Source organism: Chelonia mydas, chromosome 10 (assembly GCF_015237465.2).
Source record: "Chelonia mydas isolate rCheMyd1 chromosome 10, rCheMyd1.pri.v2, whole genome shotgun sequence".
Lineage (NCBI taxonomy): Eukaryota > Metazoa > Chordata > Testudines > Cheloniidae > Chelonia > Chelonia mydas.
The window spans coordinates 45,312,452-45,337,066 of record NC_051250.2 but is presented as its reverse complement, the minus strand read 5'-3'; the positions used below and the strand labels follow the sequence as shown (position 1 = coordinate 45,337,066).

Here is a 24,615-nt window from a genome sequence, read left to right as displayed (position 1 = left end):
ATTGCAGGTGTTAACTGTGATTAATTGACAGCCTTAGTGAATTTTTAACAGGGAGGGTAATTAACCATTGGAACAATTTACCAAGGGTTGTGGTGGATTCTCCATCACTGGCAATTTTTCAATCAAGACTGGCTGTTTTTCTAAAAGATCTGCTATAGGGATTATTTAGGAGCAGTTCTTTGGCCTATGCTCAATAGGAGGTCAGACTAGATAACCACAGTAGTCCCTTCTGCCCTTGGAATCTATGAATCCCAGGCATAGTTGCCTTTAAATTTTGTGTGGAAGATGAGCATGAGTCAGAGCCTGGGGTACCACTGAAGGTGGTGGTGTGTTTATCTTGATGGAAGGTGGGTGTTGCAGACTGTGCCATGAGCTGTTTTGGGAAGGTGGGGTGGGGTAGAAGGTGTAATTCCAGAAACTGCATGGTGGACGGAGAGGGCTTGCTATGGGATAGCTAGTGCATTTGAGAGGCCTGGCGTGCCTTAGAAGGGAAGGGAAACACATGGGGAGAGTTCACACTTCTGGGTTTTAACTCAGACTCTTGCTTTGAGGAGCCATTCATCCTCTTTCATCATGCTGTGGCAAAGAAATGTGCTCTAATTCAATTGTAATGTTGCTTGCCAGGTCTGCTCCCTGAGCTGTGGCAAGGAGAACCCGTCATAGTCCTCAATCCCACTGCGCCAGAGGTACAGGTGGGCAAGCCACTCCAGCTGCAGTGTGCCGCTCTGGGGGTGCCAGCCCCACACTACCAGTGGTACCACAATGGGACCCCCATGAAGCATCAGAAGAAGAAGAAACTCTTGGTAATGTTGTCTTTAGGCGGTTCATAAGCTTTGGCTCAGTGTAATGGTGCCGGGATGGGAAGAGGGTGTTTATGACTGGGCTTTGAGCATGAGAGAACTGCCCCCATCCCAGTCAGCCACCAGAAAGCAGATGTGGTTCTTGGCATTTCATCTACTGCTGGCTTGGAATAGGCATGAAAGACCTGTGAGTGATGGATATCCTAGTGTCATCATCACCTTGGTTACTGGAGCCACAGGTGACTCTGCTTTTCTCCAGCCATGTGGGACATCCCTCATAGCTTCCAGGGCTTTAGTTTATGCAGTCAAGCAAAATTACATGCAATGTCACTACTCCCTGCTTCTTTGACCTTAGAGAAACCATCTTGAATTGAGTCAGGTTTCCCTGCAACGCAGGCTGTAAGCTCTTTGCTCTGTTTGGGTCTCTGGGGTTGGGTGGGCACAGCCCAGGTACCCCCTCTATCTCTTGGGTGGCTGTGACTTTGCAGAGGCTGTGTGTGAGTACAGGAGAATCCTAGAAATGAATGAAGGACTTTGCCAGACACCGAGGCGACAATGCACAGCCCTCCCAGGGGAGCAATAGAAACGGTCACTTTAAACGGGACACATTGGCGTGAACTTGCCCCCAGACCACTCCTGTACATGGAGAATCTGAGCATGGGGGTGCTGCACGGGGTCTGCTGCTGCACCTCCTCCTGGTCACTCTGGGGATTAGCTGATTCCCAGTCTGATACCTCCATTCCGCCTCTTGCCGCTCACCCTGCCTTCTCTTCCTGGCTCTCAGAGAGGCAAGATGCTCTGTGTTTGTGGTTTAGCCCTCTGGCCAAGTCACATGTTCTCCCCTTCCAGGGTGTCAAAGTTTCTTCTTATGAGCAGGCTCAGGCAGCCTGCCCATTCACTGCCCAGCCAGTCTCACTTCTCCAGTAGCTGGCAGGGGAACCCAGGCCTGCCTTCTACTCCATCTTAGGGACCTTCTAATCAGCAGCCATGGTCTGTTCTATTCTGGCCCTTACTGCTTCTTTCCTAACCTGCTGGCTCGCTTCCTCCCAAGGAATGAGTGTAGGCTACTTTGGTGCTATAGCTCCCAAACAACAGTCTCCCTTCTTCCGGAGAGTGACTACAGCCTCTGGTTTCCTCTCAGCTGCCAGCTTCCTGTCTTTATAAACCCCACCCAGCTCATTCCTCTCAGCTGGGCCCCCTCATTATTCAGTCGGGATTACTTAAGCCACTTGATTCACCTCAGTTGTGGCCTGTCTGGTTAATTAGCCCCTTCTTAGCCTACATTAACTCCTTCAGGGCAAGTGTGGGGTGAACACCACATCACAGGGCAGGACACTATCCTTTCTTTAACCCTTTTGGAACCAGGCTCTCTCGACAGATAAGCAGAAGTCGCCACTATTTTGGGGTGACTCAGTTACTGGGTGGCCAATTTAAGAGACACTTTGGGCCTGATTTTGGGAGGTCCTGAGCAGCCAGGAGCTGTGGGTGTTCAGCACCTCTGGCAAGTAGGTTGGTCTCCTGGGTATTCTGTCCATTCCATGTAGTACAGGTTTAGGATCAGGCCGTCAATGCACCTCATTGTCCTTCGAGTCTGAGCAGGAAACCTCCTGTCATTAAAGCTTGCAGATATGCACGAATCTCCCTACCAGTGGCCCTGGAACACTTTTTATAGCGGGGATGCTGGAAGTCAGCAAAACTGCAAAGCAGTGGTCCCCAAAGTTTTTACCTCGCGCCCCCCCGCCTTACCCTGTCTGTACCCCTCCCTCCCCCGCCCCGCCTCTAAAGCTCGAGCTGGGAAAAGGGCCAGGGCTGTGGGAGGGGGGAATGCAGACAGGGTAAGGGAGCCAAGGGGGGCAGGGGCGGAGCTGGCAGCTGGGACTCTGGGCACAAGGCTGGGAGCAGAGCCTTGGGCATGGGGCCAGGAACCTGCATGCGGGGCCAGGAGCAGAGCCCTGGGCACAGCACCAGGAGCAGAGCCCTGGGTGTGGGACCGGCAGTGGGGCCCAAGGGGTGGGCCCAGGAGCAAAGCCTTGGGCATGGGGCCAGGAGCTGGGACCCCACATGTGAGGCTGGGAGCGGAGCCCTGGGCGTGGGACCAGCAGCCGGGATCCCAGGTGTGGGGCCCGGAGCAGACCCCCGTGTGAAACCTGCAGCACCCCCCACATCCCTAGTTCCCCCACCTATGCTCCCCCCTGCAGAATGTGGCTGTGATCGTGGGTCTTAGCGAGGCAGGATGGGCTTCATTTGAGGCGTTAGTGCGGGACTCAGGAGATCTGCATTCACTCCCTGGTTCTGCCATAGACTCCCTGTATGGATGTGGCCAAATCTCTATGGCCCTTGTCTATATGGACTGCAAGCTCTTTGGGACTCATACACTATGAGTAAGGCTGCGAGTTTTTCACGAAGGTCATGGGAGTCACAGATTCCGTGACTTTCCATGACCTCCGTGACTTCTGCAACGGCCGGTGCACCTGGCTCAGGGGCAGCTCAGGCAGCCCCTACACCAGGGACACTGGTGCTGATGGGGCAGTCTCAGGCCGCCGTGGCACCCCCCACAGCAGCAGAGTTTGGGTGTGAGAGGGGGCAGGGGGTTGGGCATGGGATGGGGTGAGGCGGGCTCTGGGCGGCACTACCTGGGGGGCTCTCTGGAAGCGGCGACATCCCCCTTGCTCAGCTGCTAGGTGGAGGTGTGGCCAGGCAGCTCTGCATGCTGCCTCCACCCAGAGCACTGGCTTCACAGCTTCCATTGGCCAGGATCCGTGGCCAATGGGAGCTGCGGGGGCGGTGCCTGCAGGTGCCAGCGCCAGCACCCGCGGGGTCTTGAACTGTGCACCACCGGACGGCCTCCCTTCCCGCCAGCAGCCAGGCTGCGCTCCCCTAGCACCCGTGGGGCCCCTGGGAAGACCCCCCCCCCCCAAAAAAAAGTTTTATTCACTGGTATTTTTAGTAAAAGTCATGGACAGGTCACGGGCCGTGAATTTTTGTTTCCTGTCTGTGACTTTACTAAAAATATCCGTGACTAAAATGTAGCCTTAACTGTGAGGCCTGATAAGTATTTGTGAAAGGCTTTGGGGCAATGGGTACTTGGCAGCTGTAATCCAGGTGAAAACGATTTGATGTTACTGTCAATCTCTTCAGATCAACTCTGCGAAGCTGAGTGACTCTGGCACGTACCTTTGCTGTGCAGCCAATGGCCAAGGGGAACACTGGACTGATGCCGTGGAGATTCACATAGGTGAGCAGATCTAATTCACATCCTGCTGTGTTACAAATGGGTGTTCAGTTTGAAAGATATTGGGAGAGGCTGGATTTCAGAGCAGTAACCTCGGGGTTGGGGCGAGTGACATGGTGTTATCTCTGGGCCAGCGTCAGTGTGGCCTATGTGGGTAAGTGTAGGACTGAGCACCATGGGGTTGGGTGATCCAGCACGTGGGCTTTGACACTGACTCCCTCTCTGGCCTTGGGTGAGCCAGGTCGGCTAACATCAGCAAAAGGGGCTGGTAATTCTGTGAGTCCAACTTTAGACCCTTTGTGCACGCCTGAAAACAGGCATCCCAGAAATCAGCGGCCACTGTTGAAACTTTGGCGTTTAACTTCTCTGACTCAGTTCCTGATCTGAGAAATGCGTGCGATGCCTATCTACTCCTGCAGTCCTGGGCGGATGAGACTGGGTTTGGAGTAATATCAGGGGCAACTCTTGCTGAACCGAGAATGCTCTTTGTAGTTGTAGCAACTCGACGTCCCATAGGCCGCAGAGAACTGGGAGGTGTCCTGGCAACGCCTGTCACAAAGACAGCCTGTAGAATGGTTTCTCTTGCCCAGTAAATACCTTGACTTGAAGCAGTGGCCTCAGTGGAGCAGCGCCAGCTCACTCGAGCTGAGAAAGTAGCTGTCTACCAGCCCCGGCTCAGAGCAGCGATAATGGCATTCCTGGAATTCCATGAGAAGGGGAGAGTTTTAAATTTAGCCCAGGAAGTGGAATCTATAATTATAAGGGGGGGGAAATAATGTCTGTGCTGCCACTCAGACAAGGAGTGTGGCTCTTTTCCCATAACAAAAAGATTGAAATGCAAAGGGTTGCCCTCCGTTTTTATCCTGCAAGGCTCAGAGTTACATACAGCAGTCGCATGAAATTCCTTGGTAACCCCAGAGAGGCCGTGACATTGTCGAATCAACCAGAGAACTGAGCTGGGTCTAAGCAATTCATTCACTAGCCCTGCAGATCTACTCTGCCCAGAGAGCTCAGGTCAGGAGCACAGCTGAACGCTAAGAGCTTGGCCATGTGTTTTCTGTCAGTATCAGATTAAAACAATGAATGGTTTCTAAGGAATCCCCAGCAGTGTCATAGAAAAGCTGTTGCATTATAATGTGCTGCAAGATTCTCACTTTGGCATTCTTGGGCTACGGAGATGTAGATTTCACAGCTCTTACCCAGAATAATCTTGGATGAGAAGGATTGTGTTTGCACTGCAGGAACTAATCTTAGGAATCTAGCATACCACACTAGCAAATGCTGAACACACAGAGCTGGTAAAAATGTCAGGGATACATATGCTATAGGGACATGGAAGTCAGTAGGCCTGATTCCTGGGACTGGCCGAGATGTGCTTGTCTTGGAACCCCGGGAGGGTGGGGCAAAGGCAGGGGCGCTGGAACTGGGGGGGACCAGGAGGGCCATGCCCACGCATCCTTTAACATGAGCGTAGTTTGGCAGGCAGGGGGCTGCATTGCCCCTCCAAACTGCAAGCCTCGGGCAGGCACAGAGTGGCACCGGCAGGAGCTGTGCTTCATGGCAGGGGAGCTGATAAAGTGATCAACTCTCCCCGCTGCCAGTGGCCCCAGTCTCTTCCTGGTGGGGGGGGCTGAGGTGGGTCTTAGCTCCTCCTCGCCATGAGGCCTGGTCCCTCTCCATGGCCCCACCTCTGCTCGTCCTCTTCCCCCTGAGGCCCTGCCCCCTGGCCAGGCCGCAAGCTGGAGCCGAGCAGGGTAAGAGCTGCCTAGGGAGCCCAGGCCACTGTGGGGAGCCCTGGACCTTCCACCTGTCCTGGGTGGGGTGCTAGGGTGCCTAGAGCAGCCCCTGGTCTGTGTCACCGCCCCATCGCAGGGCCTCAGGGGGAAGAGGGGGAACAGGGGGTGGGGCCATGGAAATGGGTGGGGCCTCAAGGGAAGACAAGGAGCAGGAGTGGAGCCTTGGGGGGAAGAAAAGGAGCAGGGGTGGGCCACAGAGAGGGGCGGGTCCTCATGGGCCCCCCTCTTCCACCAAGGTTCCATTGCATTTGGGTAGCTCCCCAATTGTGGGGAAGTCCAGGGACTAGTTTGTATCCAGTGTAACTCAGAGCATCTGAACTGGCCATGCCCTAGCCACACACCTGATGCTGGCCATGCCTTTTGTCTGGGGTTTGAGGCAGTGGTGCCATAAGGATGGCTATGCCAGATCTGCAGTGGCTGGGGACTCTCCCATGCTGGGGGAGTCCTTGGCTAGTCTATTCAGCTAGCTTTACAGCCTCTTTGCAATGCAAATGGGCAGACTATGGAAGCTAGCCCAGTATCCCCACCTTCTCAGTAACTGGTGGAGTCGTCACAGGGTGCAGGATGTGGTGAAACAGAGCACTGCATGAATTCAAACAAACTGAAACAAGTAACAGCTGCCCTAACCTACACGACAGAGCCAGTGCCCACAAGATACAGACGGCCAGAGGGAGATGGGGACAAATGGGCTATTTCCGAGGGAAGTGGACGGAGTCAGTCCCCTCTCCCCATATAGAATTAGAAGAGTCACCACCCGACATGTTCAAACTCATGAGTCAGCTCCACTCCCCACCCCCGCCAAATCATGAGATTGGCTTAAAAATCATTTATAAAATAATTTACAAAATAATAAATGTGGTGGTGACCGAACGCACCCCTGTATTCACATCCTACACGCTATGGTGGTAATCTCTGTACAAAATATGCCTCGTGAGGTATCATTTGAAAACTAATAGCTCACTGGTGTGTGCCAGCGAGTGAGGTGTGCTGTCCTGCTGGGTTCAGATAATCATTCCAAACCACATGGCAAGTAAGATGGGTCACCAAATAGGCAGGCCAGTATTTGTCAACCAGTGGGTCACACCCCAGGTGGGTCACTAAAGGCAGTTGCGGCGGGGGGAGGGCACAAATCTAAAGCAAAGAAAATCTCACTCTCCCGCTCTCTGCCTCCCCTTACCCTGCATGGTTGAGTGCGCTCTATCAGCCTCTCAAAACACACACACCACTCAGTTATCTAGGTTTATCCTTGTTAGCACTGGCCCCCCTTTTTCCTGCATTTTGTAATAAATGTGAGGAGGTCAGGCACGTTTTTGACTTTGAATTAGGGGTTGCCAGCCTGAAAAGGCTGAGAACTGCTGGCCTGAGCGATTTGGGCTGGAGGCTGATGTGATTGGAGATTTTGATTTTGTTTTTCTTTTCCTTTGCCATTCGGGGAGCAGATAGTTGCACAGGCAGAGAGTAGCAGCCTAGGGGCAGGGGCAGTTCCTAGCAGGATGCCCTGAATATGGAGAAGCGCTAGACTACATCAGGAACAAGAAGAGACAGGCTGGTGGCATTTGGCTCTTCCCCTTCATCCTGCCACCTGCCCCTCTGCCATTTCCAACCTTCCACCATCAGCCCCCTCCTGCCCCTCCTCTGACCTTCATTCCATCAGACTTCCAGGCTACTGCTATCAACCCCTGGACTCCTCCTTGTCTCCCTCCCTTTTGGAGTCTGACCCTGCTTCTTTGCCTTCCTTGCCAGTCCATCCCTGACCTTTGTCTTGGGGGGAATTCAGCTGCCATGCACCTTCCCACCCTCACTTCCTCACTTTGCCTCACACACCATAGGGGGGACTGGTTTTCGAGGAGTGGGTAGTTGGCCCTTGCTGGGAACCAAGCCCCTTTCAGGGGTATCTGCTGAATACCCAAAATGCCCAGTTCCTTTTGAGAAGCTAGGCCAGTATCTTTAGGGTGAGGCTGGTTTGCTAGAGGGCCTATGCATGGGGCAGCGCAGGGAAGGAATGGTGCTCCTGGGAGGCACAGTTCCGCCTGCCTGCCTTTTGTGCCGGGGGTAGTAATGTTCGGTGATCCCAGCAACTCAGAGCTATGCCGGCTGACGTATTGGGGGGTAAAGCTGGGCCCCGCCCCGCTCGTCCCCTTGGTGCACAGTAGCAGGCATCACTGACTTACTCCTGTGTAACATGAAAGATCAATGCCTCCATCCTGGCCTTGGGCTTCTCACCCCCTCTGCTGTTCTGTGTCAGAGTAGAGCGTGGAGCTGTTAGATTCAGCGTTATATTGGGGGGTGGGGGGAAGGCCTGTTTAATCAGGGACTGTTGGTGTCAGACGACTGACCTGAGTTAGCACTTGGGATCCAGGGTGTGTGCTTGGGGGTTGATTTCCTCCCTGTCATTTTGCAGGTACGTGTCTGGCAGATCCGTTTTTTGGTGAGTGCTGTGTTTGTCTCTTCCTGTCAAAACAAATCTGTGTCCAAAGTGCAATGAAGCTGTAACTTATTTTGATTGACACACTCCTTCCAGAGGACCCAGCACCTGTCCTCTGCTATAACAGCGCCTTGGCACATTTGTCAAATACAGCTGTACAACCAGACCACGCCAGGCACCCCTCCCCAATGACCAGCATGTACCATCTCACACCACGGTCTCACAGATAAAATAGGAAACATCAGTTCTTTGAGTGATTGTACGTGTCCATTCCACTGCTGGTGTGCGTACTCCCTGTGAACCAGGGTCAGAGATTTTTCCCTTAGCTGTACCCATCAAGGTGGCACATGTGTCCTCCGCAATCTTATGCTGTTGCACAGTGGTATAAAGGGTGGAGCTGCCTCTGACCACTCTAAGTTCCTTCTCCCCACTCATGATCAGTAGTCGGAGCCCATGGGCTTGCTACTGCAAGTTTCTCCCTTTATAAGTTAGAGCTATTCATTAGTGTTAGATTAGTGTAGGTTTTCTGAGTTATTTTTTCTTGGAGCATGGGTTCCCCCTTACTCACAGGGTATTGATGCCTTGTACCAGGATATGCCTCAATTGTGGTGCACGTGTGGAGCCTTCTCCCACGTTCCACCTACCTGAAGTGCCTCAGTGAGGGTCATATTCAAGGCCACTGCCAGATTTGCAGGGACTTCAAACCCTGAACAAAAAAGGGCACAGTGGTGAGACTCCCCACAGATCCCAACCTGATCTCTCAGGACCCAGGTCACCTGCTACATCCCAGCCCAGCCACTCTCCAAGTTACAGCCTGGATGCTCTGTGGTTAATGCCACAGGAGGTGGAGTGTTTGTGGAACGTGCAAAACGTTCTCCTGAGCAGCAGGAAGCCATCTACGAGGTACACTCACTTGTTCAAGTGGAAACGAGCCTCTTCTAGCCAACATGGTTTAGACTGTTTGTTCCACTTGAAACAACAAGACCTATTGACTAGTTCCATCTGGAGTTCACCGGGCAGCAGTCTCCGTTTTCTACCTACCAACTGCAGACCACCCAGTGTTTTCTAATCCTGTGTCAGTCAGATTCTTAAAGTGTCTAGACAGGTTATATCCCCATGTCATGGATCCCACCCATCCGTGGGACCTAGATCTGGTGCTAACAAGGTTGGTGGGTCCACCCTTTGAACCAACGGCTATGTCCTCTTTACTGGATCTTTCTAAGAAAGCAGCATTTTTGGTAGCTATTACCTCCGTGAGAAAGCTGCTGGAGTTACAAGCATTGGCAACTGACCCTCCTTACACAGTTTTTTATAGGGACAAGTAATATGTATATCCACACTTGAATTTCCTGACTAAGTAGCATCAGAATTCCACCTCACTCAAGGCATATGCTTACTGACTTTCTTTCCTAAGCCCTGTCCTCATAAGGATGAGGAGAAGCTCCATAGCTTGGGTGTTAGAAGGGTGTTAGCTTTTTACTTGGACAGAACTAGGCCTTTTAGATCATCATCCCACCTGTTTGTGTCGTCATGGCAAGGAAGAAAGGCCTTCCAGGCTCGACACAGAGGATTTTATCCTGCATATGCCTGCACTATAACCTTGCCAAGGTGCCCTCTCCATGCAGTGTGGCAGCGCTCTGCAAAATGTCAAGCAGCTTCCGCAGCTTTTTTGGACCAAGTACCTAGAGCAGACATTTGTAGAGCTGCAACTTGGTCATTGGTACATACCGGAACTACTCACTGTGCTGTATCTCAGCATTCCAGAGACAATGCCAGGATGTGTAGATCTTCAGTCATTGTTCAGGTCGACTCTGAAACCCACCTGCAGGTTGAACTGAAGTGGAATGGACAGGGACAATCACTCAAAGAAGGAAAAAACGGTTATTAACTTGTTCTGTAATTGCTGTTCTTCTGTAACTGCTGTCCACGTCCATTCCATGACCCACTCTCCTCACCCTCTCTGTTGGAGTCTGTCTGGTAAGAAGGAACTGAGGAAGGTCCAGGGTGGCTCCACCCACACCAGGACAAGGAGGTTGAGGGCACATGCACTGCCCTGACAGCTATTGCTAAGGGAAAAATCTCTGACTCTGCTGCACTGGGCGCGCACATACCTGAAGTGGAATGGACACATGCCACACATCTCAAAGAACAACAGTTACAGAACAGGTTAATAATGGTTTTTAATGCCCCTGTGGGGCAAATCCAGAGCACAATGGCCAGCCAAACTAGGTGGGTCAGGCCCTGGGGTAGATGCATGGGGCAGGGTGTAGGAGTCTTTCTCCGGTAGAGCCCAGTCTGTGGCCTTTGTGCCCTCGCCTTTCTGTGGCTTCTGTGGCCTTGTTCCACACTATGTGCTGCCTTGCAGGGAGGAGAGTTCCGGGCCATGTGGAGAGTTCAATGTACCAAATCCTACCCTCCTCATGTAGTGGGACTGCCCCTGTTCAACCCTGACTGGTGCGGGGCAGAACGTGTCCCCAGCAATGAGCAATCAGACCTCTGCCTCCCCCGCCCCCCTTCCTGGGCTGCTTCCTGATCAAACAGCCTTGAGGAGTCCTGCAATTTATGTATAACCTTGAGTAACCAGGAGAACCCATTCCAGGAGCTTTGGATGCTGGTAGATCAATCAAGGACCTTGCTCCTTGCTTAGACACTTACATCTTTGCTTGTCACTTGATATTTCTGCCAGCAACAGACAAGGTCGCTCTTTTGGTGGGCAACAACCATTATTGGAATCATCCGCACCTGATGGCTCCCATCACTGATGTGTTTGAACTCAGCCTTCTCCTAAAGCGACTGGGATTCCGGGTGGTCTCCCTCCTGGACCTGAACAAGACAGAGATGCTGATAGCTGTCAATCAGTTCCTGCAACTCCTGGGGAAAGGAGTCTATGGTAAGTTGCAACCTGAGAAGCTCTCCAAAGCCACCTTCACCAGAATACAGGCCAAGCAGACAGCCACCCCGGGCAGCAAACCAGAGAGCAGTTAGCAGTGGTCATTAGTATTTCAGGGGGTGTGGCAGTGAGCCCTGTGTTAAGGTTGCCTTACATTTTCTTTATCAAATTGTTCTGATTGTTGGGTGCTTTTTGTTTTTTTGGCGGGGGGTTTTGGTTTGGTTTTTAAAGCTCTAGATCCTCTATGGTTTGCAGCAGGACTTTCTCCCATCAAAATACCGTTCAGCCCAGGGGAAGATGCATTGGGCAGGGAAGCAGGAGACCAAGAAATCACAATTCTTCTACAGATTGGTGTTAATCACTGTGCCCTTGTCACGCACTCACAGGCCCCGTGCTCTCTCAACTCTGTACGGTCCCTGGGAGGCATCCCCTTCAGTGTGACAGCCCTTGTCAGGGGTCACTCTCACTCTCAGGGGGGTTAAGCCCTGGGCTCCACCACCTCCTGGAGCTGCACCTCTCTGAGCCTTCAGCACGCCTGTCTCTCTCTGTGAGTCCCATCAGGGAGTCCACTTGCTCTTGACCCCTGGGGCCGCCACACCCAGAGGGAGCAATGCAACCCTGATCTCTAGACTGCAGTGACTCTCAGCCAGCGTAAAACTGAAGAGTTTATTGAACATCTGAACACAGCACAGGAAGTTCTCAGGGCTGTTGAGCCTAGAAAGTTCCAGCATCGTCCAACTGAGTCTATCCCAGTCCAGGTGGGCTCAGGCTGCTCTTTGTCCCCAGTCCAGAAGCAACCTCCTTTCAGTCAGCTATCCTACATCACCTCCCCAACAGCTTCTTCTCCGTCCTTTGTCTTCTTTCCTAGACAAACAGATCACTGGGGCCCTCTCTCCTCTGCCCTTTGTCCTCCCACTGGCCAGAACCAGCTGGCTTCCAAGCTGGGGTGGGTCTCTGGGTCACCAGTTGCTATATACCACTGTGTCCAGGCTGTTGTCTGGGATCCAGGCTGCAAGGCGAGGTACACCTGGTCCTCTGGAACAACAAACACCCTCTCCCGCCACCTCATTAAACATGCAGCACACATGCAAACCATTAAAAAAAATCCCCCACTTCATCACTGCCCTTCACAAACCTATGCCATTGAGAAGTTACATGAGCTGGGAACAGAACCAGTTCTCCTATGGTCACCGCAACTCTTAGCCCCATTTTTGCACTTGGCTATACTGTCAGCAAAACAGGGCTAAGCGTGCATATTTAACCCACTGTTTCAATGTGTTATGCTTCCTCCACCAGTGGCTGGTGCACATAGTAGAACAGCCGTCTGCGGCTTGGTGATGGAGGTAGCCCCTTAGCTCAAGTCATCAGCTCTGTGGTGCAGTGTGGAAAGTTGAGGGAGCAAATGCTGCTGATAATAGAAGGGGTGTGTGTTGTGCTGTACAGGAGGTCAGACAAGATAATCACAGTGGTCCCTTCTGGCCTTGGAATCTATGGACTCAGCCCCGTTGTGTGCATGCATGATGATACAGTTTTTGAATATATTATCACAGACTAGTTTTTTCAACAGGCCTCCTGCCTCATTCAGAGCAGGCTGGAGCTGCTCTGGGAATGAATCAGGGCAGTGTAGTGAAGGAGGCTGTTGACTGTAGGATCCCTGCCTCATTGGTTGCAGAAGTTGGAAGGTGTGTAGTGAATGTAGCTAAGGTGTAACTGCTACCCAGAAGAACTGGGATCTATTGCCAGCTCTGCCACAGAGCTCCTGAGTGGTGCAAGGAACTCATTTAAACCACGGTTTTCACAGCTGGACACTAACTGTCAGTTCCTCCTTTTCTGGGTGCCACCTTGAGACACCTGGCTTTTGGTTTGCAGAAGTGCTGCAATTGAAGTCAACTGGAGCTGCTCTTTCAAGCTGTAAAGTGCTACAGAAATGCTCAGACCTCAGAAATGCAGTCCTTCGGTGTCTCCGTTTGGGAACCCAAAATTAGTGGGCACTTTTGACAATTTTGGCTTTAACCCATCTATGCCTCAGTTCCACATATGTAAATTCATGCTCTGTTATCTCAGGTAAGGGCAGTGAAGATAAATTTATTTATGTTTGTGGGGCTGTCACTGTGGTGATGAGCACCAGAGAAAGGCCCATGAAGCAGCTTATCATTCCATATTCAGTGTAGGATTTGCAGGGTGTGCAGTAAATAAAGTTGGGCCACATACACCTCTATCCCGATATAACGTGGTCCTCGGGAGCCAAAAAATCTTACCGTGTTATCGGTGAAGGAAACATCCAAACCCAACATCCCAGTTTTATGTGTTTTCTTAACTAAACTAAATAACTTAGCAATAGCATAAAATACATACAAACCAATCAAATTACAAGAATGTGAGTTAACTCATATCAAATGAATCTAATTATCAGGTTGCTTAAACCATGTGAAATACACATAGGAGCCTATATAAGAAAAAGACCCCCAAACTGGGACTGTCCCTATAAAATCAGGACATCTGGTCAATTGTGTATTACACAATTACTTATAAACTCTGTGTCATAATTTGGAGAGGCCACAGTCTGGTTTAACTATCAGCTCCAAAGTAACAGGGCATTATCAGTCTCAATGCCAATCAATATACAGGAACTCCTCACTTAAAGTCGTCCCAGTTAACGTTGTTACGTTGCTGATCAATTAGGGAACATGCTCGTTTAAAGTTGCGCAGTGCTCTCTTATAATGTCATTTGGCAGCCACCTGCTTTGTCCACTGCTTGCAGAAAGAGCAGCCTGCTGGAGCTAGTGGTGGGGGCTTGGAACCAGAGTGGACCAGCAGCCCCCCATCAGCTCCCCGCTCCCCTAAGTTCCCTGTGCGGCAGCCACCCAGCAGGCTACCACCTGCCGGCAGTTCAGCTGTCCCTCCCCGCACTGCCATGTGCTGCTCTTGCCCTCTGCCTTAGAGCTGCTCTCGAGAGCCTCCTACTTGCTGTGTGGAGGTGGGGGGAAGAGGGGTGCTAATGTCAGGGTGTCCCCCCTCTCCCCTTCTCCTGCATCCTACTTACCACATCTCCATAGAGTGTGTGTGGGTGGGGGGGAACACAACAGGACTCAGTAGGGAGGGAGCTTGCTGGTAGCAGCAGCTGTCTCAACTTCCTGATCTACTTAAAAAGGCAATATACTTAGAGTGCAGTCAGCGTACTTAAAGGGGCAATGTGCATCTCTCTCCCACACACAGGGCGTGTGTTTCTGTCTGCCATCCTGTCTCCCCTCCTTCCATTTGTGCTGCCTTGTAGAGCGTGAGGCTACATTTACAACAATGTGTTAACCCTTGAGGGCTCAGCTGAGTGCTAGTTCATCATTCAGCAGTAAGGCATTCCCTGGGAAATATCCTACCCTCTTCCACCCTCTGACTCCACCACCTCAACCAAGCTTCACAATCATCATTGCTGTGTACAGTATTTAATTGTTTAAAACTTATACTGTCCATATATATATATATATATAATAGTCTTTTGTCTGGTGAAAAAAATGTCCCTGGAACCTAACCCCCCCTATTTACATTAATTCTTATGGGGAAATTGGATTTGCTTAACATAATTTCTCTTAAAGTCGCATTTTTCCGGAACATAACTACAACATTAAGCGAGGTGTTACTGTATTTAGGTTCCAGCCGAATAGCTAATACAAGGAGGGTAAAATCACTGCAATTCTGATGCCAATTAAGGTTGCCTGCCCAAATTATTGGCTATCCATTCTCCCCACATACAACATAAGGTTAAAATGAAATATTCCAATACAATTCAAGATGACTCAGCTAGTTTCATATAATGTTCAAATGACAAATTTAGGTGAAAATAACATGATTTCTCAGGATTAAATATACAACTCCTAACCCCTGAAATTTATGGATGTGTGATCTTTTAGGCAGCAAGGTTGTTTAACCTAGGGCTGTTAGGTATCTGAGGAACTATTCTATAGGCTCCATTCTCAAATAGATTCTAAGGGTTCTAGCCATACACAACGCTCACTACTAACCATCTGCTGGAGCTTAAAAACAAGTGCAAAAATGCTGAGGTAGAGGCATCCCGCTACAGCAAATGTGAAATAAAACTAAACCCAGAAGATTGATACTTATGCAGAATGGTTTCATGACTTGTGGTTTCAATCAGCTTTAGGAAGCCAGTGCGTGTTTGAAAAGATCAGCCGGTGGTCTTATTGGCTCCAGTGTTTAATGTCAGCAGACTTGTTGGCTGGTTAGAGGTCATTTGCTTGTAGTTGTCAAATCTTAGCTGTTGCATGTTGCTGGACTCATATCCATGGAGGGGTGGAGAAAGCACAGGTTTCTTAGTCATGTGTGGTCCCGTTGCCTAGCCAGAGGCCAGCAGCCAGCATCCAACAGAAGCCAGAAGCAAGCCAGCAGCATCATCAGGGCTTCTTCTTTTCATTCAATTTTTGAAGATGGTGGCCTGGCTGGTTCCTCCCCCTTGAAACTCCTCTCAGAAACTTCTTGGAGAATCAGAATGGGACCTCCTCTTCTGTGGTGACTGGAATCACTCAATGGGGTCTGATTAGGTCCCCTTGCTGCAAATGAGGAATCTCCCCATTCCAAAAAGAAAAGGAGTACTTGTGGCACCTTAGAGACTAACCAATTTATTTGAGCATAAGCTTTCGTGAGCTACAGCTCACTTCATCGGATGCATACTGTGGAAAATACAGAAGATGTTTTTATACACACAAATCATGAAAAAATGGGTGTTTATTACTACAGAAGGTTTTCTCTCCCCCCACCCCACTCTCCTGTTGGTAATAGCTTATGTAAAGTGATCACTCTCCTTACAATGTGTATGATAATCAAGGTGGGCCATTTCCAGCACAAATCCAGAAGACCTCTACACTGACATTCCACACAAAGATGGACTACAAGCAGTCAAGAACACTATCCCCGATAATGTCACGGCTAACCTGGTGGCTGAACTTTGTGACTTTGTCCTTACCCATAACTATTTTACATTTGGGGACAATGTATACCTTCAAATCAGCGGCACTGCTATGGGTACCTGCATGGCCCCACAGTGTGCCAACATTTTTATGGCTGACTTAGAACAACGCTTCCTCAGCTCTCGTCCCCTAACGCCCCTACTCTACTTGCGCTATATTGATGACATCTTCATCGTCTGGACCCATGGAAAAGAAGCTCTTGAGGAATTCCACCATGATTTCAACAATTTCCATCCCACCATCAACCTCAGCCTGGTCCAGTCCACACAAGAGATCCACTTCCTGGATACTACAATGCTAATAAATGATGGTCACATAAACACCACCCTATACCGGAAACCTACTGACTGCTATTCCTACCTACATGCCTCCAGCTTTCACCCTGACCACACCACACGATCCATTGTCTACAGCCAAGCTCTGCGATACAACCGCATTTGCTCCAACCCCTCAGACAGAGACAAACACCTACAAGATCTCTATCAAGCATTCTTACAACTACAATACCCACCTGCGGAAGTGAAGAAACAGATTGATAGAGCCAGAAGAGTTCCCAGAAGTCACCTACTACAGGACAGGCCTAACAAAGAAAATAACAGAACGCCACTAGCCGTCACCTTCAGCCCCCAACTAAAACCCCTCCAACGCATTATCAAGGATCTACAACCTATCCTGAAGGATGACCCAACACTCTCACAAATCTTGGGAGACAGGCCAGTCCTTGCCTACAGACAGCCCCCCAACCTGAAGCGAATACTCACCAGCAACCACATACCACACAACAGAACCACTAACCCAGGAACCTATCCTTGCAACAAAGCCTGTTGCCAACTGTGCCCACATATCTATTCAGTGGACACCATCACAGGGCCTAATAACATCAGCCACACTATCAGAGGCTTGTTCACTTGCACATCTACCAATGTGATATATGCCATCATGTGCCAGCAATGCCCCTCTGCCATGTACATTGGTCAAACTGGACAGTCTCTACGTAAAAGAATAAATGGACACAAATCAGATGTCAAGAATTATAACATTCATAAACCAGTCGGAGAACACTTCAATCTCTCTGGTCATGCGACTACAGACATGAAAGTTGCGATATTACAACAGAAAAACTTCAAATCCAGACTCCAGCGAGAGACTGCTGAATTGGAATTCATTTGCAAGTTGGATACAGTTAACTTAGGTTACCTTGCATAATGACTTAGCCACTCCCAGTCTCTATTCAAGCCTATTTCCCCTTGTTTTCCTAACCCTCCCCCCCTCAGGCGTTCCTGTTTAAACCCTGGATTTGTGCTGGAAATGGCCCACCTTGATTATCATACACATCTGTAAGGAGAGTGATCACTTTAGATAAGCTATTACCAACAGGAGAGTGGGTTTGTGGGGGGGGGGGCGGGGGGGGGGAGAAAACCTGGATTTGTGCTGGAAATGGCCCACCTTGATTATCATACACATTGTAAGGAGAGTGATCACTTTACATAAGCTATTACCAGCAGGAGAGTGGGGTGGGGGGAGAGAAAACCTTTTGTAGTGATAAACACCCATTTTTTCATGATTTGTGTGTATAAAAACATCTTCTGTATTTTCCACAGTATGCATCCGATGAAGTGAGCTGTAGCTCACGAAAGCTTATGCTCAAATAAATTGGTTAGTCTCTAAGGTGCCACAAGGACTCCTTTTCTTTTTGCGAATACAGACTAACACGGCTGTTACTCTGAAACTCCCCATTCCAGTAACTCTGGGCTTGGAAAATCCACAGACCAAAAATCTACCATCAGTCAGTCAATCAGCAGGTTTGTAGGTATTTTGAGATGTTTGAGGTCATTGCCCAGTCCATAGGCGTTGTCTCAGCCCTCGTAAAAAAAAGTCCCAACTCAAAGATAATTTCAGAAATACAAAGATAGCAAAATGTTGTAAGTGATAATACAGGAATGCACCACGCACACATATACTCAGCCGTGGCCAGAGAGGGGCAGTTCCTGTTTTACGAACAGATGCTTGTAGCTTCCCCTTTATATTTTGGTACTCAGCAGCTCATCTTTGAACAGCATTTGTTTGCCACACAAAATCTGGGCGAAAGGTTAATCTTTAACTTGGGTAGAGTAAAAAGGTATTTTCTTTCTAAACTCACAATTTTGGGGTTCAATTTTTATAGGCAGGCATATCTGCCTCACATAATGCATGCACACAAGGGGGCTGAATTACAGCTGCATGGGCAACATAAATCTGGCATAAGGCTGATTTTGCAACTTTAATACCATTATTTTAATGTAGTTTATATTTATGTATTATATTAAAACACATTAATGTTAAGGTTGCAAAAGCAAGCACTCAGAAGTTAGGAAGTGCCAGAGTCCAGGTTGCCTGTGAAAATTTAATTCACCCCTTGTACATATGCATTGTGGTACAGTCTTTAATTACATGATCATGTACTATGTTTTCCACAGCACCCCTGCCTCATTCAGTGCACAGGATGGATGGTGCTTACTGAATGGATAATTCAATATCTCTGTTTAACCTCATATTCAGTTTGTGGGCCCCTTCCTTATTTACTGCACCCAATCCAAAGCTTGCACTGCATACAGATTTCAGAGTAGCAGCCGTGTTAGTCTGTATTCGCAAAAAGAAAAGGAGGACTTGTGGCACCTTAGAGACTAAATAATGCTCAAATAAATTGGTTAGTCTCTAAGGTGCCACAAGTACTGCATACAGAATTATTCGTTTCCTCATGGGCTATCCTGTGGTGCTCTCATGGTCTCTGAATTCCTTACAAACATAATGCATTTATCTTCATGACACTCCTGTGAAGTGAGGGACTGGTATTATCCCCATTTTATACATGAGGAACTGAAGCACAGAAATTAAAGGAAAAAATTGTCAACTAATTTTGGGTGCCGAATTTGAGAAGCCTACAGCCTTATGAAGCATATCACTTCACATAATCATTGCACAACTCACATTGACTTCAGTTACAGTTGTGAGTGTTCGATACCTCTACAAATCAAACCACCAGTGTCTCAAGTTGGGTACCCAGAAAATGAGAAACACACAGAGGCCACCTGTGAAAATTGTGGTTTAAGTGACTTGCCTGGCACCAGGTAGGAATTCTGTGGGGACAGGTGGCAATAGAATCCAATTCTCCAGGGCAGCATTCAACTGCCCTAACTACGAGCTCATCCTTTCTGCAGTCCCCTGCCTCATTCACTACGCACCTTTCAACTTCAGCAACAACTGAGGCAGGGTCCTATAGACAACAGTGGCAGTGGGAATGAGGAAAAATGGTGCAGGGGTCCTAAGGAAAAAATTGTATGTGAGTGTGTAATTATAGACTATACCATCATGCATATGCACAGGGGAGGTGAATTAAAGTTACACAGGCAAGCTTAATTCTGGCATTTCCTAGCTTTTGAGTGTTTGACTTGCCAAACTTTAATAATGTTCTTTTAACACAGTTTTTTATATAATTGTCTACGTTTTTTAAAAACATAAAAATTGAAAACAAAAATTCCAGCCTGTGGAACGATGCTGACCCTCTCACTGGGTCATCAGCAGGGTTAGGATCTTGAGATCCAAAGCACAGTTCTCCTTCACTAGAGCTAATGGAGTAACTGGGAGCAGTAGAAGGCTTTTATCTTTTCTGTGGAGCAGCCACTGGAGAGGGGTGAAGACATGTTTTGCTGGTGGGCTTCACAGCTATATGCTGAGACTCAGGACTAACGGGTTCAGTTCCAGTTAGTGCAGTGTTCTATAGTGGTTAATACGGTTGACAACATTGTACAGTAACTCCTCACTTAAAGTCGTCCTGGTTAACATTGTTACTTGCTGATCAATTAGGGAACATGCTTGTTTAAAGTTGCGCAATGCTCCCTTATAACATTGTTTGGCTGCCACCTGCTTTGTCCACTGCTTGCAGGAAGAGCAGCCCATTGGAGCCAGTGGTGGGCGCTTGGAACCAAGGTGGACCGGCAGCCCCCACATCAGCTCCCCTAAGTTCCCTGTGCAGCAGCCACCCAGCAGGCTATCAGTTGCCGGCAGTTCAGCTGTCCCTCCCCGCACTGCCTTGTGCTGCTCCTGCCCTCTGCCTTGGAGCTGCTCCAGGGAGCCGCCTGCTTGCTGTGCGCGGGGGGGAGAAGAAGGGGCTAATGTCAAGGTGTCCCGCTCCCACTGCTCCTGCCCCCCGCTTACCCCATCTCCATAAAGCGGGGGGACACGACAGGGCTCAGGATGGAGAGAGCTTGCTGGCAGCAGCTGCTGTCTCAACTTGCTGATCTACTTAAAAAGGCAATGTACTTAGAGTGCAGTCAGCGTACTTAAAGGGGCAATGCGTCTCTCTCTCTCTCTCACACACACACAGTGTGTGTCTCTGTCTCTCTCTGCCATGCTGTCTCCCCTCCCTCCATTTGTGCTGCCTTGTAGAGTGTGAGGCTACATTTACAACAATGTGTTAACCCTTGAGGGCTCAGCTGAGTGCTAGTTCATCATTTAGCAGTAAGGCATTCCCTGGGAAATATCCCACCCTCTGACTCCACCACCTCAATCAAGCTTCACAATCATCATTGCTGTGTACAGTATTAAATTGTTTGTTTAAAACTTATACTCTGTGTGTGTGTGTGTGTGTGTGTGTGTGTGTATAAAAACCTAACCCCCTCTATTTACCGTAGTTCTTATGGGGAAATTGGATTCGCTTAACATCATTTCCCTTAAAGTCGCATTTTTCAGGAACATAACTGCAACGTTAAGCTAGGAGTTGCTGTATTTCAGAAATACAGGACAGACCTCAGCTGTTCCCAGTCTTAACTTGAACCTTAGGGGTGAGTTCTTCTCCTCCCTTGTCCGTCCTAGGGGATCTCTCTCTCTAGCTCTGGCGCTGCAGAGAACTCAGGGCCTCAGATACTGGGCTGGGCAGCCATTGTGGGTCCTGTTCACATTCTGTATGGGGCGCAAACTGAGTCAGCAGCTGCAGTTGCTGGTTTCCACCTGCTGCAGTGCCATGCGCTGCCGGGGTAGGGACTGCAAGAATGGGTGTGGACTTGGAAGGTACACCTAGAGGAGGCTTCGCTGCAACCGGTAGGGGCACCAGTTCAGATTTCAATGGGGGTGGGGGGGTGTGCAACTTTCAGCAGGGCCTAGAGCTGGAGGGGGAGCTGGGCCAAATCTGAGTGGCATTGCAATCCCATGTGCCAGGTGAAGTGGCCAACTGGCAGCACTTTGCAAAGAGACGTGCTCGAGCCCCACTCTATCAGGGGTTCAGGTGCCAGAACAATGCTCCAGACCACTCTGGCAGCATTACACCCCTGGTGGAAATGTGGGATAAAAGGCATCCCAAACCAATTTAGTACAGGCCAGGCAATGTTTTTATTTAAATAAGGGCCGACCCTTATAATACAAAATTGTTGGCAACCCTGCATGGTTACAGACCCTTCTGCCCCTGCATCTCCAGCCTCTTCCTCTCCCTTTCTGGCCCTATTCCACCATCCCCACTGCTCCCTCCCCACCCTCCAGCTCCAGCTTCTAACCCTCCTCTTTCCCCAGCTTGTTTCTGCCCTCCCTCCAATGCTGCAACTGTTCCCCCTCCTCACCTCCCCCTGACCTCACTCCTCTTGTGTTTAAGTCAGAGGACTTCCTCCTCCTCCCTGCTGCCTGGGGGCCAGCAGGCAGAGCATTGAGAGGATAGGAAGTGGTCTCTCTGCTCTCAGTTGTAGTGCCTTCTGTCACACCACCCACCCCCTCCCCCCCCTCCCCACAAGCTGGGAGGAGCAATTGTAGGGAAAGTCCAGCTCAGCCCCGGCATGGCACCGTCTCAGTCGCTCTGTGAGGAAGGGGCATTTGCCATCTGGTTGGCATGTAGACGCTGTGACGGGCTGGAGTATGCGCTAGGATTACTTGGGGAAGTTCTCTGGCCTGTGCTATGTGGGAGGGCAGACTAGGTGATCACAACAGTCTCTTCTGGCCTTGGAATCTACGAATCTATCTTCCAGGCAGAAAGATACGAATCTTTGGTACGTGCAAACTGATTTTTCAGACACTTAAACTAAACAAATGTGGGTAGATTCTCATGAGGGCAGCAAACAGCACCTCCCTAACACCAAGGTGACCATGTGCCAAATGTCAAGGCCCTGCTCCAAAGCACAGAGCTGCTAGAACTCCTCAATGAAATGGTTGTAATCATTTTTTTTAATGTGGGGAAAACAATGTATTTTTCTGCAGCCTCATTCTCAGAAACAGCTGAACCATTTTAGCTGAATCTTCCCAGAAATATTCAGCTTGAAGCAAACACTTGGCATGGAATATTTTAGCCCAGTTATTGGCAAAGTTATAAGCAACTGAAAACAGGTTCTTATAATGGGAAGTGTTGGGCAACCATAACTATTGGCAGTGCTGACTATTATCAGATACACAGAGCTGTATTAAAGAAACATTAAGGATGCAAAATTAATTTAGTTCCAATTTGCTGCATGATACAGTGACCCTCGCTTAAAGGCAAAGGTTAGAAGAGCTGATGTGCTAGTTTCTCTCCTCCACCAAGATCCACTCAGCACAAGAGTTGAGGAGGGCGCCATGCATGAACTGGTTACAGCTCCCTGATTCCCAGGTGTGGCTACTCCAGCCCCACCCCTGCAGCTCCAGAAGTTCTACTGAACTGAGGAATGAAGTGATGAGAGGTGACTGCTTTCAGGTGCTCAGGTCCCCAGTAGGGAGCTGAAATCCATGGATGGATTTGTCCAGTCAGGAGGAGCCATGATGAAGGTCTAATTTTGGCAATTAATTGATCTTCGACTACTAGCGGTAGATATGCCCAATGGCCTGTGATGGGATGTTAGATGGGGTGGGATCTGAGTACTACAGAGAATTCTTTCCTGGGTGTCTGGCTGGTGAGTCTTGCCCACATGCTTAGGGTTTAGCTGATCGCCATATTTGGGGTCAGGAAGGAATTTTGCCCCAGGGTAGATTGGCAGAGGCCCTGGGGGTTTTTCGCCTCCTTCTGCAGCGTGTGGCACGGGTCACTTGCTGGAGGATTCTCTGCATCTTGAAGTCTTTAAACCACAATTTGAGGACTTCAATAGCTCAGACATAAGTTAGGGGTTGTTACAGGAGTGGGTGGGTGAGATTCTGTGGCCTGCGTTGTGCAGAAGGTCAGACTAGATGATCATAATGGTCCCTTAATTCTATGATTCTATATGTCAGCAGAGGCTGTGAGGAGGACAGGTTTAGGCTGATACTAGAAAGGGCTTCTCTCAGAGTTGTAGGACTTAGGACCACGGGCCGGGTGATGGTGGGGGAGCAGATTAGGTTAGACCGACAATCAAATGACAGCCAGGTTATTGCCTGCATAGTGAGGTGTCCCCACCATGAATGGGGGGAACATCATACCTGCTTTGAGGCCTCACAGAACCTGTGAGGAGGGGGGTGAGTTGTGTTGCCACATACCCATTCTAAGGTGTCGCAGCGCCTGGGAGGAGGAGGTGGGATGTGGTGCCACACACCTGCTCTCAGGTTTTGTAGCGCCCAGGACCAGGGGGTGGGCTGTGGTGTAACACACCTGCTCTGAGGTGTCATAGTGCCCGGGAGGAGGAGGTGGGCTGGGATGTTACACACCCGCTCTGAGATGATACAGGATCCCATGAGGAGGGGAACGGGCTGTGGTGTAACACATCTGCTATATGGTGGGGGAAGGGAGGCGTGCTGGACATTGGAGCAGTTGCCCTGGTAACAAACAGCACCCTGTGTTTTCCATGCCTCTCGGCGCAAAGCCTGGCCTCTTCCCATAACTCTCCCTCTCTTGTCCATGGTTTGCAGCCATATTCTACTATGCTGGGCATGGATATGAACATTCTGGGAGAAACTACATGGTCCCCATTGACGCCCCACAGCCCTACGCCCCCGAGAACTGCATCAGCGTGCAGAGGATCCTCCAGAAGATGCAGCAGAGGCAGACAGCCCTCAACCTCATCCTGCTGGACACCTGCAGGAAATGGTAGGTTCTGTTCCTTTCCCCCACCTCCCAGGGACAGTGGGGTTAGCAGTAGTTGCTTTCACGACCCAGAGGGGAGACAGGGAAAGAACCCCTGACTTTGGCTCAATTCAGCTGGCTCCTTTGGCACAGGCCTAAAGTTCATGGTGTGAGAGGTGGCCATTGGCTTCTAAGGCTCTGTTCATGTGATTAAAGCTACACACACCCAACTGCCATGCTGAATCAAGGCCTTAATTAAGAGATAATGACAGTGAGCTTAATTCCAGGCCCATTGGGGCCCACAGACACCTCTGGCATGAACGCTCTTCAGCAGGAGAGTAAGCTGGAGAGTGCCTCATTTGAGCAGACCCCTTGCCTGAGCATTCTGTGAGGGCAGGTGCTGGGGGGGGAGCTGTAGTCCTCCCATGGGTGTCCCAAGCCCTACCATCCTCCCCAGGACTGTGGCAGAGGGAAATTGTAACCACAGGGTAACCTCCACTTACTTGCCAGAGAGTTGGAAACTCCCAAGAAAT

General features: G+C 49.8%; 1 protein-coding gene and 1 long non-coding RNA gene across 5 annotated transcripts in view; one reads left to right on the top strand and one right to left on the bottom strand.

The window, feature by feature from the left end:
- Positions 1-24,615, top strand: part of LOC102931403 (mucosa-associated lymphoid tissue lymphoma translocation protein 1) — a 60,135-nt gene that overhangs the window by 9,920 nt on the left and 25,600 nt on the right. For 2 of the 4 annotated variants that reach the window (XM_007065842.4, XM_043523806.1), the window contains exons 5-9: positions 625-803; positions 3,939-4,035; positions 8,230-8,256; positions 10,940-11,143; positions 23,929-24,106. In XM_007065842.4, coding sequence (XP_007065904.2) covers positions 625-803; positions 3,939-4,035; positions 8,230-8,256; positions 10,940-11,143; positions 23,929-24,106 — 685 coding nt within the window. The remainder of the gene's footprint in view (positions 1-624; positions 804-3,938; positions 4,036-8,229; positions 8,257-10,939; positions 11,144-23,928; positions 24,107-24,615) is intronic. The other 2 variants (XM_043523805.1, XM_043523807.1) reach the window with 2 other exon arrangements.
- LOC122461954 lies at positions 445-8,376 on the bottom strand. Its single transcript, XR_006284236.1, has 2 exons — positions 8,165-8,376; positions 445-4,730 (listed from the first exon to the last, which is right to left on the bottom strand). It is a non-coding gene; the product is annotated as an uncharacterized LOC122461954 (long non-coding RNA).